Below are 26,990 nucleotides of genomic sequence, written 5' to 3'. Positions count from 1 at the left end.
CCAGTGAGTATTTAATTTTACTGCAGAGCACTGAGCACTGGTATCTGGATAAAGCAGAGACCCCAGGGCAATGATCATAGAATCATAGCATCCTTAGTGTTGGAAGGGACCTCTGAGGGCCATCCAGTCCAGCTCCCCTGCAATGAGAAGGGACACCACAGATAGATCAGGTTGCCCAAGGCCTGTTCCAGTGTCTCACCTTGAAGGTCTCCAGGGGTGGGGCATCCACCACAGCACTAGGTAACCTGTCCCAATGTCTCACCACCATCACTGTAAAAGATTTTTTCCTTGTATCTAACCTAAATCAATGCTTTCTGAGCTTGATGGATGGTATCTTGCACAGTCTCCACTGAAGCTGGAGGACAGTAATCGGAACCATTAGTTAGATGAGATAGAGGAATAGATAACAATATATATAGATAGAGGAATACCTTCTCACTATCCTTTCAGGTAGACTTTGCCCTTCAGAGTAGTAAGTCCTTATTTGTAGGCTTTGCTATTCATTCTGGAAGCATACAGATACACACATAGGCAGAAAGTGCAGTCAAGTACTGTGTCTCATGCAGACTAATGGCAGTGCATTGAAAATGCAAATATCTCAAACTCATACACACCTTGATCAGATTTTAGCCCATTTGTAAGTGAATTCTGTTAGCTCTCAGATAATGCAGAAATGAGTGCCTTATGAAGCTTACGTGATGGAAAAAGCATAAAATGCACAGGAAAAGTGGAATGGCAGGAAAAGAGCTGATTGATGATGCCATTGTACAGAGAAATATTGGAGATGTCTAGTATAGTAGTGCTGCATGTTATCATCTACAGATAAACTATATATTATGGTAGCAAATAAAAATAGGGGAGAAATTCCCCGAGGTCTTAAGCATGCTGCAGTTCCATTTGTCCTTTACAAAGTATTGCTTAAAAAAAAAAAACTACAGTTAGACTGATATGAGAGCACTGAATTGTTAGGTTCTGTAATAGCCATGCTGTGCTGCCCAGTCCTTACTTTTCTTCTGTCTTCCCATCTGCTTGATTGTACCCATCTGTTTTCTCCTTAAAAAAGACATATAAAAACCCTAACTATTAAGTAAGTGAAATAGTGCATTCATTCTGTTTATACTGCGCATAGAACAATTGAATTTCAATTCATGGCAAAGTGTTTTCTGCAAACCTTAAGTTATACAGGTAATTAATCTAACAATTAGTGCCAGTTTAGAAAGCGACCTGATATAATCTTCAGAGCACTAGAAGAATAATGCAGATTCAAAACCTGATCTGAAACAAGCTCCATAAGGGAATTACAGCATTGGTTTCCAGATTTAGTGAGTACCCCACAGATACAAAGAAAGCTGTGTATTTGATGTCCCAGCTACTGGCACTGGTTAGCCCAGAAATGTGTTCTTTCTGGACTTGGCAAAGGGCTGTTTAAAAAATAAGTGTGGAGACAGGAATTTCTCTGCTCAAACAGTAAGAAGAAATACCTTCTGCAGCTACCCTTCATTCTCCATCATTCCCATTACTGTGGAAATGGAGGATCAGGAGACTGGTGATACTAGTAAAGGCTACCAAAGAGATGACTGTCACCAGATACTTATGAGAACACTTGGATGTTGCAAGAAGAAGCAGTAAAGTACATACGTGTGGTTTTCTAGGAGGATTAATTGCACCTTGTGAAGGAAATGAGCATTCCAAAATAAATAATTGTGTACAATGTTTTCAGAAGTTAAAAAAATAATAAATACGTGCATAGGAAAATGTCAAGATTTGGCCATTCCATGATTCCAGTTTTGCTCTTAAAATCCAGCTGTCCTTCTCTTCAAAGACTGATTTCTTCCTTGAAATTTCTTTCAACGTATTTTAATTTTATGGAGCACGTAAATCATTACAGATGGTTGTGTGCCATGGGTAGTGCAGAAACAGCTACATCCGCATTAGTAAACTAAGCATGCCTGGGAATATTCCTGGGCATTGAGGCCAACTGGCACGGTATGGCCTGTGTCTGTGCTAGCAAACCATCCTGGCTGCCAAATAGTGCGGCTGCCCACAAGCTTCACATTGGGATTATGTCTGTGTTCCCTATGCCCAGGAGTTTTTCAGTGGGATCATCAAGACCCTGTGTGCAACAATACACATTAATGGCCCCATCAGAGAGTGCCAATTCAAACAGCCCAAGTTCTGGCCAGGAGTAATCAATCTATCAGCTTGCTGGCTGATCATGGTCCAGTGACCCAGAGTGTTCCTGAACTTATTTGAATTTCCCAGTACTGAAGTAGACTGTGAATGTCAAGGTTGCTGGAGCCTTGAACTCCTAAAGCTTTTCTAGTTGAATTTAGGCTGCTTCTGCCTGGACATTTAGCTGCTGTTTCCAAGAGCATGCTCTGTTCTGTTACATCCAGCCATGCCCTTTAAGTAATTCTCATGGCTGTGAAGCAGAAGAACCTGGCCTTATTCCCAAAACACAGCAGTAGGTTTCTTGGCTTATCTTTGCTGACCTATACCAGCCTATTACACACAAGGGAACTTTGTGTCTTGCAGAGCTTTGTGTGCATATTCGCTCTCTGTAGTCAGCATAATAATTAGCCATAAAACTGTTGTCCATAAGATCTTTTGATTATAGCTATGTATGGCAGAAGCAAGAGAGTTTCTGTGCCAATTTCAACTTTCATCTCTGGGTTTTACATAATGCTTTGAGTTACCGTGTTCTTCATTTCAGCTGTTTAGTGCCTACTGTGAATTACCCTCCTGAAAAATCCTTCTGAATTATCACTTTGAAGGAATGGATTGCAAACTCCCCTAGATAGCACCAGGTGCTAATTCTTTTAATTTTAAGTGCTTAATCATTAGCAATTGACTTCATTGGGGCCAATTTCTTTGTTATATCAAATCTGCTAATGCAACCGGGTCAGCTATTAGGTGAGTTTTATTTGAATAATCCATTGTGGGGAACAATATTGCTGACTCAGTGGGACAGACATTAAGTTTCCCCATAGAGCTTAGGCACTTGGCTTCTCCCTCTGGATACCTCTGAGGCAATTGCCTTTGCTGACTCCATAGGAAACTTAAGCATTTACTCTAAGGGACCTGTTTTATTAACAAAAAGTTAGGAGTGTAAATTAAGTGGAAGAGGTTCTTTCCCTTTATGCTTTTGATAATCTATTTTAAAATAAAATAAAAAACCCAACCTGTTTCAGCCAGAAGTGTTAAAGATGTAGCAATATTGTACATCAAAATAACCATAATTGTAAGACTGTACCTGAAGATTAGAACCACCAAAATTCAGTAATCATGCAGATTCCTTTACACACTGCTGCTGCTATTTTAACCTCTTTGCTGGCTGCTGTGGAATAGGGATTTTATATGTCACAGATAAAATTCTGCAAGCATTCTTCCACTTTGATTCATGATTACACAAGGGCTGAAGGGCATGAAGTAAAACGCTTTCAGAACTAAGCCTTCCTAAAATTTGGCAGTATTCTTCAGCAGTGCAGAACAGTACACCTATTACTCAAGTGTTCATGACTCGCATGTTGGAATGAGCTGCTTTATCATGCAGATCGAAATGCTTCTGTGGGCTAAGGAGATTAAATATCTTTCTGAATTGTGCTTGAACTATAGTTCTCTAATAAGGTAGGGTTCACTGAATCATTCAACAGAAATCAGAATACTTTCCAGAACAGAGAATACTTTTTTTTTCTTTTTTTTTTTTTCTTTTTACTTTTTTTTTTTTTTTGTCCCCAGCAACAAAGGGGAAGACACACAAATACCCCTGCCACACACTGGTAGGCTTATAAAGCCTCTCTGCAGGGACACATAATAGCTTATGTAGCCTTAGGAAGAAGAAAATGGAAAAACAAAATTAAAATACTGGAAAATAAGATTGCCCAAGCACAGCCGGCAAACTGACTAAATAAAACTGTTGGAAAACAAAGCCATAACCCTTTTAGAAATAGCAAATAGGATATTGTGTTTGATAGCCAAGTGGCTGAGTATTTTATTCAGAGGGTCCAATAGCAAACTGGATTATTACAATAAGGGCAGAATTGGCCAGGAATCTTATGCAGTGTAGAAGCCAGCACTGAAGGAATTTCCTACTTAGCATGTTAACCAGTAACCTAAGCCTATGAAAGACTTACAGTCCCACTATTGTAAATTACTGCAGCTAAAAATGCCCCTTATCTTCTGAGCCTTGTGTTTAACTTCATGAACTTTACCGCCAATACATACAAAATTGTTCGGTTTTCTACACCTCTGAAGAAGTAAGAACTGTATTACATTCAGAGTTCCGTATGATGACAGAAATTGTCTTGATTCAAATTATTTCATAATCAGTGACATGAAAGATGTCTGCCAACAATTAAAGAATGGCTGCATAGTAGCCAAAGAATGGCAGTAGCTTGTGACAAAGCCCTGGCCAGGGATCACATCTCAGCTTGACACAAAGGGCTGTGAGGAGATGGGGGGCACATTCCCCAGGCATGCAGTGACCCAACAGACCTCAGAGACACTGATACAGGCAAAGAGGATTTTTCTTGTACAGTTGAAATATTGTTTGTGTAAAATCTGGCTATACTGTTAATATAGGAATATGCAAAAAATCAGTCCATCTAGTTTGTTGCTTAATTGGTTATTTGCACTTGAAAAGTATGAAGTGTTCAAAATTGGCTTGGTATTTTTCATATGAACAATTAAAACGCTTTATTAATAGACCAGGAGAAAATACAGAATCCTCTTGTAATAGGAAAAAAACATGGGTTATCAAAGCAAAAAGGGATCTCAGGATTTTTGTCTTCGAATAAATACCTTTTCTCCTTGCTCATGTAATGGAAAGTAAGTCCTAGTCATTAATTAAAAGAAAGGAAAAGCTAACATCAAGTACATCAACAACAACATTTAATTTTGATTGTATCAATTATAGGAAATATTGGAGAGATCCTAATTCTGCTCCAGGTTTCTTCTTACTGCAGGGAAATTAAAATTACCCTCTGGACACAGCAAGAAATCCATCGTACTGAGTTGCTTTGGTTTTTGTTGCTGTTATTGATTGTTTGAAAAGAGTAGAGGGGGCTGGGTAGGGCAAGAGGCAAATCCCAGTAAACCAGAAAACATGATCTCTTCCACCCTGCTGGAAATTGATTTCTGACGTCAGAGACATTTCTCATTGGAAGGAAGATCTGTGCACAGTGAAAATAACTGTATAATTTTTGAACAGATTATGATCAACTTCTCACTTTCTCCTCACGGCATTTTCTAGACAACATCAGGGTTTCGGTCTGCAGTGAAAATATCTTCCTAGAAAACATTCAGTCTATGAAGCAGATGAAAATCCTCAGGCAGGGCCAGGAAGCAGGCACTGTAGTACCTTCGTCACAGTGTTAGAGGTCCCCTTCCCTAAGGCAGCTTCTAGGTGACATTGCACCTCTGCAGATGGTGATGCTGCATTCTGCCCCTCTGGGGAGCACCAGGGGCTCTGTCTGCCACTAGGAGGTTAATGTGGCTGTGCAGCATTTTTGTAGGAGGCATGTGGACACAGCCTTTGTGCAAAGGGCTGCCTTTATGTTGGTTAAGTTCCTCAAGACCATCTCTGTAATGGTTATGTGTATGAAGTGCAAAAATGTAGGTAGCAAGCAAATGTACAACTATTTTTTGAATAAAGTGAATGATGTTATGCTGTAGATTTAGATGATAGATCATATAGATCATATTAATAACTATTTACTTATTTAACAATATTTGCCAGTGTAGGGAGTGCAGGAAGTGCAGAATGGAAGAGTCACATCTGAAAGGTTGTGATGTTCTCTCAGTTAAAAACAGAAACTGAGGTTTTTTACTTTGTTTGCTGGGTTGCCACCAAGAGAAGTTTTCATCTCTTTGCAATTGCTTTTGTAGATCTGGAGACTCAACAGCCAGAATATGGAATCTCAATGAGAACAGCAACAGTGGTTCCACTCAACTAGTTTTGAGGCACTGTATAAGAGAAGGAGGACATGATGTCCCCAGCAATAAGGATGTGACTTCACTGGACTGGAATGTAAGTTAGCTTCTAAGACCGTGCGTGGTTTTTAACTGTCTAAATTTAATTCAGAGTCAATTACAGCTGCTGCTCTGTATCTTTTATATCTGAGGTGACCAGAACCTCTGTCCTAACCTACTGACCTCTTGTTTCAGATACTCATAATAGACTGAACTTTCCCCTGTATGCTTTAATTTTCCAGTACTGTTGCCATCTTCAAGCTTAATGATGATGTATTTATGTATCTATTTTTAGGAGCATGAGTAAAAATAAACTCAGCTAGCTAAGAAAGAAGATTAAACAAGCCATCTATGTAGTAATGAAAGCTGATTAATAATGTGTTTGCATCCCATAGTTATTCTATTTTGGCATATGAGGAGATGTAAGCACCAATGAAGCTGCTTCTGAGACTGAACTATCAAGACCCACTCCCATCTGAATTATGTTGTATGAAACAAAATGTGTTCACCTTGTAGTCTATATGGGTAGGAGCATGTGTAGTCATTCTCTTTTACCCATCCACCTTTCAGGTGAAATTGTATTACTTGATCCCTTATTGACCTTCATCCTGCAAAATCTTTTATCTATCTTAGATATTACAGTCCTGCAGAGATGACTGAAGTGAGCAAAGAAAACGGGTATTCTTAGGAATCCCCAGTAGCTGGACAGTGTCTTTGGGCAGCACTAAGACTGCTTAATGTCTCCTTTCTGCTGCTGAGCAGTGTAAAAGGAACTTATAAGACCTTGCAGGAACCTTAATTAATTTTGGGATCGTTTTCATTCTATCCATTTTGTTGATATTAGTATAGACAGAGTGATCACAAAGGATTGAAAACTAAGCACCAGGAAGGATTCTCATCAGTTACATACGGTTTCAGTTGCTGGTCAGAGACCAAGATTTGATTAATCTTTACTGCAATATCACTATCTTTTAGTGATAGGTGGGCTGGGTGCTTCACAAAAGTGTAAGATAAGGCAGCTGTGCAGGTCAGCTTCCCCTGTGTGTTATTAATAGACCAGTGTTTATTGTGACACAATAAAGTTGATGAATATCACAGAAAGTGCAGGTACATTAGCAAAGCAAATGAAGATAAGATCAAGGATGTGAATTACTTGTTTTCTGTGTACATCATGGGAAAGAAAAATTGTCAGGAAAAACTGAACTGACGAGTAGGAAGAGGAAAGTTGAAAGACGAAAACAAGCAAAGATTCAGAATAGTTATGAGGAAAGTTGTTGGTAATGCATTCTTCCTCTAGTAGTTTGCAGATCCATACCCTTCCAGTCTCAAGTGATACTTTACTTGCGCTGGGCTAGTATCTAACATAATGAAACATTCCTAATTTAACCACCATAAGTGCTTCCAACTTGCTTTCAGTTTTCCAAAGAATGTGAATTATCGCTAACAAATTTGGATAAACGGTATGTCTAATCCCTGAGCTTTCCATCTCTTTTCCCTTCTGCTGTTGCCTTTGTCCATATCTGTGATCCACATAAGTATACAGCACAGTGAAGTTGACTTGAGTTTCCAGATTTTTCCTCCTAAGTCATTACATATTTGACTTAAATCTACAACCGCTCTGACTGCTCACAGAGGGTTGAGTTGTGCGTGTGTTTTAAAGAATTGGCTTGTGCTTTTTCCTAATTTTTTATTCATGATGCTAGAAATGCCATCTGCCATTATTTAGAACTACTAATATTATTAGTTTATTTAGAACTACAATATTAATCATATTCCTTTGTGAAATTTTCATGTTGTTTTATTAAATAATATTATGTTAAATTGGTTTTTATCTGTTTTATGTGATTCATGTTATAAGAGGAAAGGTTATTTCTAGAGGTCATATTGAGATCATGTCCTTTGGTATCAAAGGTAAGGTAATCTCCCTTGTATTTAGCCATCTAAACTGGTCATAGAGGTTCTTGCTAAGAGACATGTGCCTTCATGGAGGTCTGGGCAGAGTCTACAGCAAATAAGCTCATGAATTACACTCCAGAGGCAGTTACTGCTGCTAGTTTTAGAGGGAAACTAGGTTACTCCGTTAGTCTAATGCCTGAACTTCTGGAGGTAAATAGGGTGAATCTCACTCCTAATCCAGGTGCTAAAATGCTTAATGACTAATTGCCACTGCTAACAGTACCTACCCAGCTCAGCTGGTTCCAGAGTCAGGTTCCTTTTGATTTCTCTCCTTATGGCCCAATAAATCTTTCGTTGCCATACAGGAGTTATCCTTAGATGAAGATCAGCTTCCAGCAGAATGCATGTAATTTGCTAGTTAAAGTTACCAGGTTTTTTTCCTCTCAATTGGAACCTGTAAGTTCCATTTAGAATTCTGAGATTGCCCATCGTGATACTGTGCCTCTGAGCACATGTGGGAGTCTTTAGGCAACGTGGAAGCAGCTTCATTGTGTTGGACAGCATTTACGGTGTTAATGGTAGGTAGCTTATCTGTTTAGATCCTACTTTTAAGTATGGATGCCTGAAATTCACTTAACTGGGATTTGGTAAGGATATGCACAATCAGTTAATGATTCTTAGGCTCTCATGTCTGAGATGTAGTATTTGTTATCTGGAAGAATCATGAATGATTTTTTTTCTATCTCATTTTCTTTTTCTAATCATCTTGAATAAATTACTTTTATCTGTTGGCATATCTCAGTTTTTCGGAGTATTGTTCAAGGGTTTTATTTCCTCATTCAATTTGCAGTACTTTAATTTATATAATACTGATACTGTCCATTTTACTGTGTGGACTCAGATTTCCTATAAATTGTGATGCACAAACCTGATTTTGGGAAAAAACATTTTGGTTGAAACAGAGTTCATCTAATATTGACCTTTGACATTTATATACATCCCAACAGAGTGATGGAACACTATTGGCTACAGGCTCATACGATGGTTTTGCAAGAATATGGACAGAAGATGGTAAGTCAAACAGCAATCAGTGGTCCTACACAGTTAGCAGCAATAAAGAGGAAGTTGACTAATTCATAAACAAATTATAACGTTAGCTTTTTCTCTATTGCAGGTAACCTTGCAAGCACCTTAGGTCAACATAAAGGTCCAATATTTGCCCTGAAGTGGAACAAAAAGGGGAATTATATTTTAAGCGCTGGTGTTGATAAAGTGAGTTATAAAAATACATAGTTTTAAATTCTAAGTGTGCTGACTCAGTGAGCGTGTGCTGTTCAATTCCGTAAGATTATTTTCTTCTGCTTCAGGAACTGTAGGGAGTTCTTGGGAGTTTCTTTAGTTTGTTCTAGTGTGTGTTGGATTTCCTTGGGTTTAAGTGATTGGGTACATTTTTGAGACGTCACATAAATATGTGAAGTCTGTTGTTGTGTGAGCTTTGTTTTAAAAAAACTCTCAATTTGCTTCCTTTTAAAAACTGCATCTTAAATGTTTCTGTAAAAGAAAGAATTGCTTCCACTACTTCCACACCACTGTAGAGTTTTACCAACTGCAGCTATTTCTAAGAGGGAAGTTATCTTACACATACTGTGTTTTTAGCTTTTAGCTCATCTAATTATAGAAACTTTAGTGTTTGGATAAAATTTGTGTGGTTTCCTGTACGAACATGCAAAATACAGTGGTTCTCAATTGAAAATGAAGCAAAACATGGTAGTTTCAGCTGAGTGCATGTTTGAGATTAAAATGAACAGATGACTGCTGATGATGAGCAGAAATCTATCAAAACTGAAACTGGAAAATAAACACAGCATTCATCTTGCTTAACTTTTGATTTCTGAAGAATTAGATTTGTGTGTCATCTTTGGCTTCCTTCATAAACTGTGGAGAGAAAAATGGTACTTCCAAATGATGAGTTGCATGGCCCGTGTTACAGTGGGATGCACAGACAGTGCTCCTCTCCAGTTTGTAGGATAGATGAATCTATATTTTCACATAGTTGTGAAAATGGAAATTTGCAAAAATTCTGTTTTATTCCTTTTAATACTGGCCCATATACAGCTATGTTTGTCTCCTAGCAGCAGTTCCACATAACAGTGGTGATTCTTTCTATGGTTTGTGGTCACCAATTTATTTTCTCAAAGTATGTACTCCCAGTAAGCTGACAGTTCGCTTAGATGGTAGTTGGGAAATTGTTTGTGTGTGCTGTGAGAATGACTTAAACCTGTAGTAAAGCAAAGTGCACTTCATTCTGTCCTGCCGCAGTAGTACTCCGCAGTAGGTACTCTGCGGCTAAACATTTTATGTCATAATTTAATTATTAGAAATAGTATCACTTAGGTTTGCAGTCAGATTCAACTTGCATCTTAGGAGAAAGCAAGTCTTACTTGATAACTGAAACAGCTGTAACAAAATTCTTATTAAAAATTTGTTGTACTCTCCTCCAGCAGTATTCAGTGAGAATACGCTGTTTTTAGCAGTTACATTACTTGCTCTATAGGGGTGATACTTCTATATCCACACTTACATAATTACTCCGTGGTGTTTGGAAGTGATTTCTGTTTATTCAGCTGTACAGCACACAAGGCTCTCTCTGCAGTCAGTAATTTTATAGTTGCTCTTCAGTGGCTCTCAGAACCCTTCTCTGTATTTGTTTTCTCTGAGCTGAATGGTCACTAACCCTTATTTCCCCCTTCTTCCTCATGCAGACAACAATAATTTGGGATGCTCACACAGGAGAAGCTAAACAGCAGTTTCCTTTCCATTCAGGTAATTTTTGCAGAACTTGCATTAGTAACATAAAAAACACATCTTAATTTTGTCAGTCTAACTTATTCTTTTGTAAAAATCTGTCTGCCAGAGGGAAAAAAAACAAATTTTGAACCAGGGTTTTTGTGCCTTAACTATTGTGAGTAGCATGGTCTGTGGGATTATCCCTTTTTAAGAAGGATGGGTTTCTATGAGAATCAGCTTTGAAAGTCAAATTGAACTCCAGAAGAGGATTTACGTGCCAGCCAAGCCTACTCAGATGAATGATTGCATCATTATCTATATACTTGAACAGTATCAAGGTTAAAATGGTGACTTCAGAGAGAAGCGAATATGGGTCTTTCGGCAGTTCGCATTCACTGCTGTAAGCATGAAGGTCCTCAGGGGTTTCTCATCTTCTAATTTTAACTTGAAGTTCTTTTGTGTTTGCTTTATCTAACTATCAGAAGTCAACAGCCAACCTTACTATGGACTGTCAGTTGTAGGTCTTGTCCTTCTCAAGAAGACAAGAGAAAGATTTAGATAAAAGATATAGATTCTGAGTAATCCTGAGTAACAGTAACCACTGATGTAATCATAAATTCACAAGATCAGAGTTTTAAGATGATTATTGAATTCATAATCCAAACCTGGTAAGTTGTCACACTTAAGTATTTGTTATGGGCATAGTCAAACTGAGATTAAAACCATCAAAAACATTACAGGTTCTGATGCTATAATGGTTCTCTGTAACTAATCAATTTTTCATGCAACAGACTTACACAAGGTTCTTAATGGTATTAAAAAACATACAGTTCTGATTTTAAGATGTTAATTTCACAGTTTTAAATTCAGTTTCTAGTTGTTCTCATTCTAAAATACTCGCATCTATTTGCAATAGAAATGGTTGTTCAGTGAAAGACAAAAATAATATGTCCATGCACACAACAGACCCATACTCTACTTTTTTGTCACTTGTCTCCAAGCTTATTAATTCAACTGTCAGTTTGGAGGAGCCAGTGTCTGTTGATACGTTTTCTCATTGTGGCATTTATTTATCAATCAGAAGCGTTCCAGTAAACCACATTTTGCACTGTATAGTGTTGTAGGTAATGAAATTCTTAGGCTTAGTAATCCCTAGCTATTGATCTAAATAGTTATGGATTCAGAACCTGGTTCCTTCTTCAGAATCATGTTCACTGAAGTGTATCTGTCTTAGCAACATGCACTGGGGAAGCATCGTGATTCTCCCGTTAGCAACTTGAAAACTTAACTATTTGTTCCAGTGAAATACAAGGAAAATTGTTACTACATGTGTTGTCTTTCGACCATAAGACGTGACTGTGTTTATTTTATTATTTCAAGTATGTCTTGATAAAGATATAAAAAAGAACAAATTGCTGGTAGGCCAAAAACATGTAGACAAATGCATGCTCCTTAAAATCAACAGGAATCTTTGTACCTAGATAATTCTAAAGCCAAGACCTCATCTTTACCTTCTTGCTTCACCTGTTCACTAGAACAAACTGACAGAAATTACTCACTGTATCTGGAATCTGAGAATCTTATCCATACAGAGATTAAAGGTGGCATTTAAACGTCTGGTCTGTACAGAGCGCAATTGCGTAATCACATACTTGCGTGTCGTTCTTCTTTGCATACATCTTTTGAAGTCTAGAAGCTGCTGGCCTAGGAACAACACAGTTTTTACTCAGTTCTTACAACTTGCTTAGGTTACACACATACAGACAAAACTGTCATAACTTTAAGACTCCTTTGTCTAAGTCTTGAAGGCTCTGTATCACTGATGTTACACCACAGTTTAGACCATTAAGTGCTCTGAATGACTCATTAAGAACAATTAACTCCGTGTTTGAGCTTCTCCTTCAAAAACACAGCGAAATTTAATATAAAGAGGCCTGAATTAACTGAAAATTATTGTAATACATTTGTTCTTGGCGTTTATTATAGCTGTGTTTCTTAAGGGCTTCTTGCTGCTTTTACTAGGTGACATTCTAAGTGTTTTTAATCAATTGACCAGTGTCCTGTGGTTCTGAAGGCACTTTGGCAATTCAATTACTTGCATCAAAATCTATTTTGGATTCTTTTTTTTCTAGTCAGTTTCATGTAGTTACTTATCCAGTAAACATATGATTAACCACACTAATAAATGAATCTGTATTAATTATCAGCGCTCCATAATTCAAATTATACAGTAATGCAAATCCATTGCTTTAGGTGCCAGTGGCTTTCAGAAAATTACTTTTCAGCTCATGTGTCGTACTAGATATTTGCCCTGAAGGTACATAGCTGTTAATGAAGACAGAGCTTTTGTTTGCTCTGGAACAGTAATACAAAGCTGGCAGCTTAAAAATAAAGAAATAAAGGACTGCCTGTTTGGCAGTTAGAGAAACAGAATCTTCCACAGTTTCCTGGTGCTCATTCCCATTCATCAGGAGTCTCCAAGCAATCTGCCTTTCTCACACAGGTTTCCTTTTCAGTTTTGTGAAGCAGGGATTCCTTACCTGTCACAGAGCTTTCTTAAGAATTTTCTTTGCTATCCTTAATAAATCCTCATATTTGAAACAATTCCTACCCTTGGTTCTCATATAAAGAGCTATCAGGTGATCAGGTGATGTTCAGTCTCATTTTGCAGTTCATGAAAATTAGACCAGGAAAAACGTATTTGAATAGAATAGGCTTGGCAGGACAGGGATCTTTTTGCCTCTGTTTTATACAAGTATTTCTCTAAGCATCCTTGCATTAAGGCTTTTCTTACTTTCATTTTTACAATAAATTTACGTTATACTGCTGCTAGAGAGAGATTCAACTTTGCTTTCTAAACACCGATCTTGTTCTGAGACATTTACTTTTCACTAGCATGCAGAAAATGAAGATTACTGTGTTTTGGCAAGTCCCATATCATCCTCTGGAGGGCGGCTAAACTCCTTGAATTTAAAAAGCAAAAAAAATAACCAAATCAATCTCCATTAATGCCAAACCCTCTACAGAAACTCACCCTGTGATTTCATCGATGTACCAATCTTAAATGTACTTAAAATCGGTAAATAGAGCCAAATTGAACTGAGCGTAGGATCCACTTGTGTCTGCACAGAACAACAGGTTTGCACTGATCATTGCAAACATAACCAACATACAGAGTATAAAGGAAGAAGGCCACATGCTTCTTCTCCCTCTTGTATGTTGTATCTGAGGTTCACAGGACCTGATCAAACTCTAACCCTGCTGAAATCATCCTCTTTCTTCAAAATTAGGTTTTTTTCCAGCAGTTCAGTCAGACTGGCTTACAGAGCAATAAGTGGTACAGGAGCAGGACAGTTTTGCCCTCTTTTATCCGAAAGATTCTCACATGTAGGTCCTGCACAAAGCATCTAGATCAGCCACTGTAAAACAGAAAATAGTGCCCTTCAGACAATGTCTGTCATGCTTGAAACTAGTTGCACGTGATAGGCCTGCAGCAAGGTTTTAGTTCCTTTGATCCACATGGGTGACAAGAGGAAAATGATTTGGGATGAATGTTTCTTTGCTCTGTTCCCTGACATTCCTTCTATTGTTTCTACTTCACAGCTCCTGCTCTGGATGTAGACTGGCAGAACAACACTACTTTTGCCTCTTGCAGCACTGACATGTGCATTCACGTATGCAGACTTGGCTGTGATCGTCCCGTTAAAACCTTTCAAGGACACACAGTAAGTTTAAGAAGTCTAATATGTTAGTGACTAAGTCATAGCCGCATGTAACAATGATGACAGCTGATGTGCTTGCAGGGTGCATTCTAGAGCCATCGGTGTTATATCCCCTTGCTTTCCTAAAGGCGTATTCTTTGGGAGTGAGTCACTGCCTGTGAGAAGGGATAAACTGTTCTAAGGCATTGTAGGAGGCAAAACCTGCAGCTTAAACAATGAGACTATTTATATGTAGCAGGAGCTGCAGACTGAAGGCACATCAATGAATAAGATTTTGTTTTCCACTGGTGTAATTTCCTTCAGTAAATGAGAACAATGAATAAGAAGAGTTTACCTCCAGTTGTTCAGTTTTAAAATCAATTTCATCTAATGTCTGTTTAAGATGTATTTTGCAACTCATTTTTTAGTACATAGTTCCTGTCAAAGGCTAGTTTTTCTAGCTTTCATTCATGAGAAAACTGCTATTGGATACGGAGCTGTAGTTTAGATATTTACTCCCAGAACTGGCTATCTCCACACAGAGGAAAAATGACCCTTTCTGAGACCTTTAGCTAGTCGGTGGTTATACTGACATTTGGCTGCTGTTTTATGACAAGTTTTACATTCCTAGTTGCAGAACGGTGGGTTTTATGATTATATGAATTGCACCATTTTGCACATGGACATGGACCAGATTTTGCCTTCAAATATTTGTACAGTTCCTCTTAATGTCAATTGAAGCGTGTAAAACGGATAAAGCAAAATTAACATATTTACCAGGATTATTTTCACTGAGTCCCTGAGCCAGTTTATTCTTAAAAAATAATAACAAAAAGAATATTTTGTCTTCTTGTGAAATGCACTTTCACACTGTTATGTTCACATAGGTATGACCCTCAAAAAAGCACCAGAAACTTGCTGGTAGTCATGGGGGGATACATTAGGTTTAGTTAATTGCAAAGTGCTGTAAAAACTAACCTGGAACAAAGCATGAAATATTCAGCATGCTGAATTTCATCTAGAAATACAGTCCTTTTTAGAGAGGCCCATGTTGGTGTGGAACTGCAGTACTAAGAATAATGAGGTCCACAAAACTCTGCGCCCCACCGATATTTTCTGTTGTAGATGTACAAAATATTAAGCTAAGAAATACTTCAGTTTAAGAATTGGTTAATGCGGTGTTATTTTTCTGTCTGGATTGAGGGTTTATTTACATCCTTGCAGTTGAGGTGTTTGAGAGAAGACATATCAGAAGACTGATTGTGTGTGTTTTTCACAGACGCAAAATGATTACCATTCTTAAATGATGTTTAAACAGTGTGTTATGGAGGCAGAGCTTCTTTTGTTCACCTCTTAAAGCAAAGAGATGTAATTTGTAGTTCACCTTGTTGGAGACATAAACCATGAGTGCCCTCTGCTGGGTGTCCAGTACAATGCAGGTAGCCTGAATATTCACTTAATAACATCGCTCTTTATTTCAGAATGAGGTTAATGCTATCAAGTGGGACCCATCTGGCATGCTACTAGCATCTTGCTCCGATGATATGACATTAAAGGTAATATAATTTCCACACCTGCTGATGAAAAAGTAAAGACTAGAGTTATTTCTGTTTTTTAATCTTCTCAGAATCTTTTCCAGAATGACACACTGTATGACTGAACACTCTTCATAAGCAATAGTTTCATCTATCCCAGATTCCTTAAAGCCAATGTGAAAGATTGAAAATAGAGAAGTAGTCACAGAGCACTCGCTGAAAATACTTCTTTATCCATTCATTGTATAGGAAGCCTAAGGCAGCTGTTCTGCTGATTTACTTACCTCTGTTAGGTACTTGAAGGTAGATGGGATTCATCCAGATTCTGTCTTGTGGATAACATAGGCTACTGGCACAGCCAGGCCACAGCACTGTACCAACAAAGTACTGTTAGTACAGAGAGGCTCTAGGTGTGCTGAAATACTTCTTGTCATAGAACTTTTCCAGACCAAACTCTTCTCAGTCTCATTGACCCTTCCCAGTTGCATTAAATAAAGGCAGTGCCTATACAGGAAGATCTGTATTGTAACAACTAAGCCCTCCTGCTGGACTGCAGAGCTAGCCCTATATTACTGTTAATATACACTGTTTTCTCTGAGCAAGGCGAACATCCCAGGCAACATAAGGTTTTGCAGATAGAACTGCACTATTAATACACATTTCTTATAACATAATTGACTTAATTAAAACTCATATTGCTTTCCACTGCTGATTGTATGCACACAGTCTATGTGTAAGGATGGAAACAGAGCAGCAAAACTCGTAAATGAGAGAGAGGTGAATGCTGCTGTTTGGAATATTTTCTCTTAATATGTAGCCATGTAAAATGTTCTGCTCCATTTGCCACATACCCTCTGGAGTCTCATTCCCTGTGGGTTCTAGAAACACTATTCTAGACTGTTCAGAGAGTAGAAATTTACAGAAAATAGGGCTTGGAGAGACATAAAGGGAGCACCTCATCTGTTACTCTACTATAGAGCAGTATTGCAGTAACCAGTGTTACTCTACGTACACATTCTGACCCACAGAATCACAGAATGACCCGGGTTGGAAGGGACCTCAAGGATCATGTAGTTCCAACCCCCCTGCCTGGCAGGGCCACCAAACATACACATTTACTAGATCAGGTTGCCCAGGGCCCCGTCCAACCTGGTCTTGAACACCTCCAAGGACGGGGCATCCACAACCTCCCTGGGCAGCCTGTTCCAGGACATAACCACTCTCCTAGTAAAGAACTTCCCCCTGACATCCAACCTGACCCAGTGGTCAGAATGACCCAGTTCCATACTGTGTTTTAAAAGTCACTGTGGGTTGCTGGTACCAGTTCAAATTTCTGGCTGAATCTGGCACAAGTGTGAGTGGTTTGCTATCACTGGCCTGGCCAAAGGTCTCTAACACTCCTTCACTGATAGAGATGGCAAATCCCTTTCAGGCAATTTTTATTCTTCCTTTGGAAGCAAGTCCTTTCCTCAGTTATCTGAAGAAAGGATTTACTAAGTTAACTGCTGTATGTACTGTATGTTGTTTATCTTGTATTTAACTGTTTGGCTATGCAGCACTGCATACGTAACTGATCTTCTTCCATCATCCATACTGTTAAAAATACCAGGAAAACAAATGGGGTTTAGGAAGGAAAGGGAAACCTGACTTGGCTGTTGGGAAAATTGCTACATTCTAGACTGTTATAAAAGAGTTACTCTTTCTGTAAGATGACTGCTGTTGTGCTCTGTGACTGAAACTGCAAGTTGAACTTCTCTGAGCAGAATAACTTCAGATTCTATATGAAAATACATGCATTGGCAATGGGCATTATAGCAGCTACTCAATTCTTCTGATCAATTAAGTGCTATTAAATGTGTGGCACTTTTCCCTCATGGGACTATTCTGACATCATAGGTGTCAAACAGCTGTTTTAATAAACTCAAATTAAGATATATTTGTATGTATGTATGTGTGTCTGGATACTAAATAAACAAACAACAAGAATAACATGGAGAGAACCGAAATAATTCAACTGAGATTTTTAATGTTGCTGTTTCTACCCCTTCACAATTGCTCTGAACGTAGATTTGGAGTATGAAGCAAGATACCTGTGTACATGACCTTCAAGCTCACAGCAAAGAGATTTACACTATCAAATGGAGTCCTACAGGACCAGGCACCAGCAACCCAAACTCCAACATCATGTTAGCAAGGTAAAAATATATCTCTTTCTATTGCCTGCCAAGGAGAAGAATCGTTGTTCTGACATGTAACTCCGGTGTTACCTTGCTGTCAGTCTTCCTGTTTACAATTCTAATAAGCCATCTGCTGAATAAAGTGCACAGTACCTGCACTTCTAAATCAGGGGGATGGATACAATAGGCAGATGAATTATATCTGAAAGATGTAAAAGAAGAAGAGTTGAGTCATAGGATATTTTAACTTTTCGATTATCTCATTAAAATGATTGTAAGTGTGGCATTGTACCTTCATATCCAGCATCTGGTTGTTATGAGTGCATGTCTTAAATGAAACAGATGGCAGCCCGTTAAGCCAGTCAGAGTGTGTTCTAAGAAGGGTATGCAATTCACCTGGGCAGATACTGACTGTTTTTGAAGTGTTGTTAATTAATGGATAATGCTCAAAATTCTACTTAAAAATCAGTTCAAAATTCTTCTGTGAGTTTAGGAAATGTATTCACTTGTTAAGGGTTAGTACCATGGGATTATCAAGTCAGCTCATGATGTTTTCAATTTGGGAAAGAATTGCACTGAGTTGTTTTATTTATTTTGCTCCTCAGTCTGATAGTGAACATGGAAGAACTTGGCTTTCTTGGAGCTGTTCTTCTAATATAATTTTTAGTACCAGTTATTTCCCTTGCCTTTCTCCAGGCCCATAGCTGGGGATTTTAGATGACCTATAGCAACAACAACAACAAACAGCACTGAGACAAAACAAAAGAATCACAATTCTAGAGAACTGCAGAATGTTCATTAATATAAAGCACAAATTCTTAAGGGCCAAGATTTCTCTAAGATTTCCCTAGAACAGTTTATCCTGTTAATTGCAATGTGCATTTTACCTTCCTGGATAACAGCAGGTGGAACCTCAGAAAGAGGAGCTTGGCTTTCTTTAGGCTGGGGTCTACATGTGAGAATTCAGTTCTGTGGGTGCAGTCCTTGTCATGGAGAATGTACAAGAGTTAAATGTTTTGCTTTTCTGTTTGAAACATTATTTTCTGCTTAGCAAGAAAGAAACCTCTTGGTATTCTTTTCAAACATTTACAGTATCAAACTACAAATGGATTAACACCCAAACTAAGACATGCTTTGTGTTTGAATGCTTCCTGTAGTGCTTCATTTGATTCCACTGTTCGGCTGTGGGACGTTGACCGAGGTGTCTGCATCCATACATTAACAAAGCATCAAGAGCCTGTCTACAGTGTAGCTTTTAGTCCCGATGGAAAATATCTAGCCAGTGGGTCCTTTGACAAATGTGTCCATATATGGAATACTCAGGTACTGTTTTGATTCATTTGAAGCACATCTGTTTTGGGTGACGCGTTAATAGCAAAAGCTTAAATGGAAAATATATATGCTTCTGCAATGATAGGATTAGCCTGATTGTACTGGCTGATAGAAATCCCAGTATAACAGTTGTGTCACTAGAAATAAGTGATAGTGGTATTTAGTAACACGGTGAGTTCAGTTATGAATCTGATGCACCTGGCTTATCCTTTGTGGTGATGAGATGAGGGGTACAAGGGGAATACAGACTAAGGATTGGAGATACTCCAGAGAAAAGTGTAGCATTTGGAGTTTTTTCTTCCTAGAGCCAAGATGTTCTGTCCCCTTGTGTACTGGAAGCAAGCTAAAATTGCTGGGTTTGGCATTCATGTCCACACAGCTCTCTTCCTTAAACTGTTTGGTGATCTGTATATGCTTAGAAACTGTGGAAGTTCTCCTGTTACTTGGTTCTAACGCAAGGAGATGTATATTACATGATGAACTTGGGCAAGATCCAGCTTCTCTCATACTGATGGCAGACGTGCCATACAGTTCCACAGATCCATGGATTTGGTTTTGAATATAGATGCCTAAGCACTGAATTAAGCAATAAACTTTAGAGGGGAGTATTTCCTCAGCTTAACTCCACAGGCCTTCACTGCCATAGAGCTGACAAAAGCAGATGTTTAAGAGTCGTAGTGTATGTTGCTTTCTGGACGAGCCTGTTTGTCTTCAGTGTCAAAGGCCAGTTTCTTAACTTCAGCATCTTACAAAGATGACTGGACTACAGTCAGGTGATATGAATAGCTCCCACACACCACCACTGTCTTCTCTTTAATGTTGTGGCGCACAGAGAAAAAGAAACTTCTGTGTAGAACATTTGCATGCTCTCTTGCTTTGTAGAGTGGAACTCTAGTACATAGCTACCGAGGCACCGGAGGCATCTTTGAAGTCTGCTGGAATGCTAGAGGAGACAAAGTGGGAGCAAGCGCATCAGATGGATCGGTAAGAAGCCTTACACATTGTAAATGTTGGGTGGAAGTTACTCTTCTGGAAAGTGTCAATGAAGAACATGTGCACCATGCTGCCGTTTCTGGATAGGGCTCAAGGTGTAAACAGCTCCAGACAGAACTAAGTACTTCTGTGGAGTATATTAGAACTGCTCCTAATTTTGAAAGGTTAAAATCAAAAAAAAAAACCTAATTTTGAAAGGTTCTGTATACTAGGAAGTGTTATTGTTGTTGAAAATGAAGAGTGCTTGTGGAATTGGTGAATATTGTCAAAGATGGGAATTAATTTTAAATACAGACTTGATAAGAACGGCAGTGGTGTTTCTATCATTATTTATTTTAAATGTCAGTTTTTAATGATTGATCACACCAGTCAACTCTGAAAGTTGATTTGGGGCTTTCTAATTTTACCCCACAGAAGAAATGTACCTTTAAATAGTACCTGAGAGAGCAGTTTTTCAGTACGATACCCAGCAAGTTCCTCCCATGGTAAAGGAAAGCTATTGCTGAACATGAACTGATTATTCATTACAGATTTTTGTTGTTGTTGTTGTTGTTGTTGTTGTTGTTATTTGTTAAGAAATTCAGTTATAGCATGATCAGCTTGTGAAGGACACATGGATGCTATAACATGCTGTACACCAACCAAAATGACTCTTCTTCATATCTAGCTGGAATAACCCTACTGTAGAGCAGTATTTTTCCACTGTTTTTAATGAAGGGCACACAGAGAACACGATTCAGTTACTTGAGTTGTATCATTTGAACTGGAGCCATGCCTGGCTTCCAACAGCTGCTCCAAATGGGCGCTTGTTTGTTCCATGTCCTGTGTCATGCCTGACCAGCCTGTGCATATATTTTGGGTATACTTCAAAAACTGAAGGGTTTAAGCAACTAAATAGAGCCTATAGTTCTGCAGGGGACATGTCATCAAAATGCTTGTTTGTTATTCAGCGCAGTCCCAGCTGAGTCTTCAGTGTATGTTTTCCACTTCTGTTTTATTCCCTTGCTTGTGTGCATGTAAACAGGTACTTGAGACAGACTTGATTTGAAGCCTGGGAGTATAGCACACAGCTGGCTGATCAACCTGTTACTGGGCCGTATATAAGTAGGAATTCCAAATAACTTTCAAAAATGTTCCTTAATCCTGAGTGTTTTTTCTCTAGGTTTGTGTTCTAGATCTGCGGAAGTAAAAGTGAAGTTTTAGAAGAAATTTCAAATGGACCAGCAGTGAATGTGTGGGGAGAAGCACTCTTCAAAACTATTCTTAACAGCTCCAGAACTGTACGAACTTGAACAAAGTTAGAGTGTACTGTGAAACCAACTCTCCCTGGCCACAGGTGTCTAATATTTTGTCCGTAACCTTCATCAAGGAGTAAAAACACAGTCACTTCAGAGGGGGAGGGAATGGTTTCCACCTGGAATGTTCAGCCTTGGAAGCATGAAGCCACCAGCTATAGGCATTGCACTGTTTGGTTTGCGTCTGAGAACTTGCTCTGATGGCTGGGGAAAAAAAAAAAAAAAGAAAAAAAAGCTGTGCCAAAAAAAAAAAAAAAATTAATAAAAAAAAGAAAAAAAAAAAGAAAAATGCTGTGATAAACCAAAAGGGAAAAAAAAAAAAAATCCTCCTCCATGCGGTGTTGTATTTTTTTCCTTCCAATTTGGACACTACAGTTGCTCTCCCAAAGGACGTTCAAAGACCAGTTTGTACTGATGAAATGCTCGACTTTGTAATCACAACACTTTCTATTTTCTAGACTACTTTTTTTTGTTCAGTGGTTTTTCTATCAGCTGGAATATTACAGCCTGGAGGATCCCAGGCTTAGGATGAACTTTTGTTGTTTTCCTTTTATTTCTCCCTTCCGCTCCCAACTTCTCCTTCCTTTCTTTTCTCCTTTTTCTTCTTGCCCATTTCTTGTTTCTTTTTCCCCTGTATGCCCATAGTAGATGTAGCCAGGTGGACATGACAATGAAAATTTTTGACAGACTGCTTCTCCTCTCTTCTCTGTTTCTTTTCCTTTCTTTCTCTCCGTTTAAAAGAAAAAGAATCCTCCATGCTTCAGATCTTAGCGTCTCAAGGGCACTTTCAGCAAATTGTGTAATAAGTGCTTTATATAAGAATGCAGTGCTGGGGAAGATTTTTACAGGAGAAAGATGACTTTTAACAGAAAGAACCCAGTGTATTTTTGGAAAAATAATAATATTAATAATATTTTTTATGTTGAACACAGTTTTAAAAGCTGAAAATGGCCACCAAATATAAACCAGTTGTGTAATTCAAGGAAAAAGAATGACAGAATCCGAGGAACATGAAAGGTGCAGTATCCTTTTTGTCTTCTCCCTCAGAAAGTGCTGTAAGGCCAAACGCCATCTGATAACATAATGCCAGTCATTTACTAAGAGACCTCTTCCAGCAGCCGGAGATTTATAAGTCTCTTTCCACTTTTTGTGGCTGTTCAATGATTTACACTTATTAAAAGGAATTTGTAGGTTTGAGAACAGGAATAGAACATTCGGTTTCATCAGTACATGTTTTTGTTTATCCTCAGTAACGTGGAGAAAACAATTGTCCATCTTCTTTCCTCGGGAGGCAGTTCAGATTTCATACAACCATATGTTTGGCTGCCTGTGGCCTCATTGGACAGTGCTGTCCTCCACTATTCTTGGTATTCATCCCATCAGCTGTTTCTATTTCAGTAAGTCAGTGACTTAATGGGACCAACTTGACCAAGATACATTGTCTGTGGATGTCAGTGTTGAAGAATGGACTCTTGCCGCACTCCTGACCATCTGTGGTCGGCACATGCCTAAAATCAGGCTCTTCTTGTGCATCCGGCAGTGCATCACCCTCTGCCTTGTGTGTTCTCCAAGTGAAAAGAAAAGCTCTAGGTCTGCAGATGGAGGGTCGCTGTCTGTCCAAACAGGTTTAGCTTTGAGTGATTCTCAGAAGACAACGTAGAACTCTCAATTTTGTGAGGATGTGATAATATATAAACTACTTCTTAGCATATATATCACAATAAAGTTATAGTGGGCAAAATGATCAGAACGACAATAAAGACATCCGAAGTACCACCTACCCAGTTTGGACATGATTTCCTTACTGCCAGCTAGACATCTGCAGATGAAGATTTATTTACTGTAGGAGCAAATGATGGATGCAGAGAAGGTACAGGAAAGCCAAAGGCAGAGCTTACTGGAAGCGGTTTAAATGCTGAGGCAGCCTTGGGGTGGAGGCTGTGTTATTCAGACAGACCTTCAGAACTGCCTGAATTGAGCTGCTATCCTCCCTAGCCTGCGGGCGAGGTAAGGGTTTGTAGGACAGATAAAAGGAAACTGAGAACCCCCTGAAAATCACACAGCGCATTCCCACCCGAAGTTGCTATTTCTGCAATGCAGAATCTGTCCTTTGATTTGACCACAGCTGCTGAAGTGATGATTTGATCTGAGCAAAACTCAAACCAGAGCTTTGATACTGAACTGGTGGTGCAGGATCCACTGGGCATCACAGCATCGCGGAATTTGTATTTCCTTTCTTTCTCTCGTATTTTCCTCTCTTTATACTTAAATCTTTACAGTATCAGAGTCCTTTCCCTGGAACCAGCTGCTTCCAGCTGCAGGTGCTTTTCTTAAAGATACGTATTTGGAAAGGAGAAAATAAGCACCTGCAAAAAGTGCTAATTAGTCTGAGGGGAAAGCAGCTGTACGGCATTTTGATTATTAATTATGATGAGGCTTGCTTATCAATTCCATCAGAGAACCGGGCACTGGATGGTACTGAGGATTATCTTCAGTGTCAAATTTGTCCCTGTGTAGTTTGTAGATTCCTGTTCCGAGAGTGTGGCCGTAGCTGATGACGTGACAGCTTCGCACTGCTTTATGGCAACTTACATGCTCCTACTACTAATTCACTATTTAGAAAAGAGTACTTACTAGAAGAGAGACTTGAATTTGAATATGAAGGCTTTAAGTGGTTTTCTAAAGCACAGTTGTGTTGATGCTTGGAGAAGAATCATTGCGTGTTCATGGTTAACTTCCTGAGCTGCTTTTGGGTGGCATTTCTGAGAATATCACACCAAAGCTCCTGGTCTGCAGGCAGCTGAGGGCAGAGTGGATGGGACCCTGGGCTGGCTCTCATTGCCCTTGTGCAGTGCTTGAATTCAGCCAGGCCTCAGGATTCAAAGACATGGGCTTTCTCAATCTGAGTTTGGCTGTGCAACATGGCTGCCTCCTTGCGCAGCCTGAGTTCTGTGCTTGTTCCAGAAATAGGTACTGTAGATACTGTAGATACCTCAGCAGTGTCAACAGCGTGAGCTTCTTGTTTCTTTTTCCTTTTTGCAAAGTGCTGGTGAGAATGGCGTCTTTCCTCTGCCAGTCTGCGTGGAGTTAAGAAGCCAAGAGAAACAAAATTCTGATATGAGTAGGTTTGTAAAGCCTCCTTGTGAGGGAGGCTGCTCTTCTGGGAATTCTCTGGAGAAACCATCAGATTGGCAAGCACCATGTCGGACCAGCTAACAAAACTTTCTTCCCTTCCCGAAAGACTGGGAAGATCCTCTGAGATAATGCAGTCAGTCTTTTTCAGATGAAATGAGTGTTGAGAATAAGGAGGGCTAAAGACGTAGTTGTGAAGGATAATCCTGTCCCAGCAGGCTGGTGTCTCTGGGACACAGGCAGTGGGAAGGCTTCTCCAGCCTTCAGTTCAAGGCAAAATCTAAACCTAAGCCTTCAGGACTGCCCTCGTGGCAGCTCTCACTTTCCTCTGTTGCTGCAGGGACATCCTTAGGCTAACACTGCCATTTTGCGACTGCCCCTGGGACAGAATAGCGTGAAACAGCAGACTTGAGCAATGTTCTCGTACAGTATTTTTGGATTTTGTTAAACAATAGTTTACATAGTTGCTGTAGCGAGAGAGAATTAAGAAAATACAAAATCCACCGAAGTGACCGAACAGGACTGTGGAACCATCAAGGAGCTCCCTGGATTTCTGTCATTGCTGGCTGTCTGGAACTGGCCTTGAAGTGGAAAAAAACAATTTATTTGTGAAAAACCTCTCCGCTCTGTGGGCTAGAAGGATACTGGATCTTTTATGTAGAAAACACTGGGTCCCTTATGGGGCACTAACGGGCCTGACTTACAGGGTTATACACACATTAACCCCATGCTACATCTTAGAAATTTCCTTTTAATTTGTTTAAAAAGAAAAAAATGAGAAAAAAATAGCTAATTTTAGAGCCAAGTGAAGTGCACTTTGTCAAATGTAAGGGTCTGCTTTGTTTTTGGGTTTCTTTTTTCTTTTTCCCTCCTTAATTTTTCCTCCTTTTTTTTCCTCCTTCTGCCTTTTTAAAAGATGTGGTTCTTCGTCAATTGCAGAAATGTTCTTTCAGCCACTCACTGAAATCCTGAATTCTGGCTTCTGCAGTTTTTATTGTCTGTGTCAGACTTGCAGCCAGACTTGGTTCTCATTTCAGCATTTCCCAGGTTCTGTTGAAACAACATCAACCCTTATTTTGTTTCTCCCCCACCCACACTTTCTTCAAATTCACCTTGTGTATTGTAGCTCATTTGTTTTAAGGAGAGAATCAACAGATCATATTCAGTGTCTTGAATAAATTGCTATATTTTGATATTAGAGAATTCTGTGCGTGTTGTTCCTTATTCTTTCCTGGCTGTTTTGTATTCCGTGCTTAAGAGCTGGGGTTGGGTGACGGAATTGTTCACTTTTATTTTCCCCCATTGATGAGCTTTTGGAACCCCTGTGGCAAGCCAAGAGCTTCTCTGCTGGCCTGGGCATCACAGCACCAGTGTCTCAAAGACGCAGTGGGGTTTCTGAGCTTTAACAGCATGTATGTGTGATTTGTAGCTGGGTTTTACTCCACAAAATGGGACCCACAGTGCGTGTGGGATCTTTGCTTTGTGACCATGTACCTCAAAGACCACTTTCCTAAGCTAAGGCTTAAAGATTGTCAAGAGCCTTCAAAAGGAATTAGTGCAAAGACCAAAGATAGTCTAATAAATCACAATATCCAATTTTTAGGTATTTAAGAACTTGATGTGAAATGTTTGGGACAAGTCAGCTGTTAGAAAACCCTGTCTGATGATAATCATAGAATCACAGAATGGTTTGGTTTGGAAGGGACCTCACAGCCCACCCAGCCCCAACCCTCGCTGTGGGCAGGGTTACCCCCCCAGCTCAGGCTGCCCAGGGCCCCATCCAACCTGGCCTTGAGCACCTCCTCCTCTAGGAAGCTGTACCAGTGCCTCATTGCCCTCTGAAGAAAGAATTCCCTCCTAACATCTTACTTAAATCTACTCTTAGTTAAAAACCGCTCCCCCTTGTCCTATCACCATGCTCTCTGACAAAGAGTCTCCAGCTGTCCCATAGGCCCTTTAGGTACTGAAGGGCCGCTGTAAGGTCTCACCAGAGCCTTTTCTCTAGACTCTCCCCTAGGCAGGATCAGCATATTATCATGCTATCAAATACCCAGGAAAGAGAAAATAATGCCATTTTTGTCTCAGTTTATGCCCTGAAGTTTGTCCAGCATTAATATACAATGAATTCCCTATAAGTGTGCGAGTTGAAAGCAGCCGAACAAATGCATTCAG

At 39.3% G+C, this 26,990-nt stretch overlaps 1 protein-coding gene across 9 annotated transcripts in view; it reads left to right on the top strand.

Moving 5' to 3' along the window:
- The window catches only part of TBL1X (transducin beta like 1 X-linked), a 190,131-nt gene extending 164,110 nt beyond the window's left edge, over window positions 1–26,021 (top strand). For all 9 annotated transcript variants that reach the window (XM_085532138.1, XM_085532181.1, XM_085532153.1 and 6 more), the window contains 10 exons: window positions 5,887–6,028; window positions 8,874–8,937; window positions 9,041–9,138; window positions 10,629–10,689; window positions 14,257–14,378; window positions 15,836–15,910; window positions 17,957–18,084; window positions 19,224–19,389; window positions 20,281–20,382; window positions 21,554–26,021. In XM_085532138.1, the coding sequence (XP_085388264.1) occupies window positions 5,887–6,028; window positions 8,874–8,937; window positions 9,041–9,138; window positions 10,629–10,689; window positions 14,257–14,378; window positions 15,836–15,910; window positions 17,957–18,084; window positions 19,224–19,389; window positions 20,281–20,382; window positions 21,554–21,580 (985 nt within the window). In that variant the 3' untranslated portion in view covers window positions 21,581–26,021. The remainder of the gene's footprint in view (window positions 1–5,886; window positions 6,029–8,873; window positions 8,938–9,040; window positions 9,139–10,628; window positions 10,690–14,256; window positions 14,379–15,835; window positions 15,911–17,956; window positions 18,085–19,223; window positions 19,390–20,280; window positions 20,383–21,553) is intronic.
- The last annotated feature ends 969 nt before the right edge of the window (window positions 26,022–26,990 follow it).

Source organism: Coturnix japonica, chromosome 1 (genome assembly GCF_054131305.1).
Source record: "Coturnix japonica strain WE chromosome 1, WE-NBRP24, whole genome shotgun sequence".
NCBI lineage: Eukaryota > Metazoa > Chordata > Aves > Galliformes > Phasianidae > Coturnix > Coturnix japonica.
The sequence above is the reverse complement of the archived record's forward strand: the minus strand, read 5'-3'. Positions and strand labels throughout refer to the sequence as shown.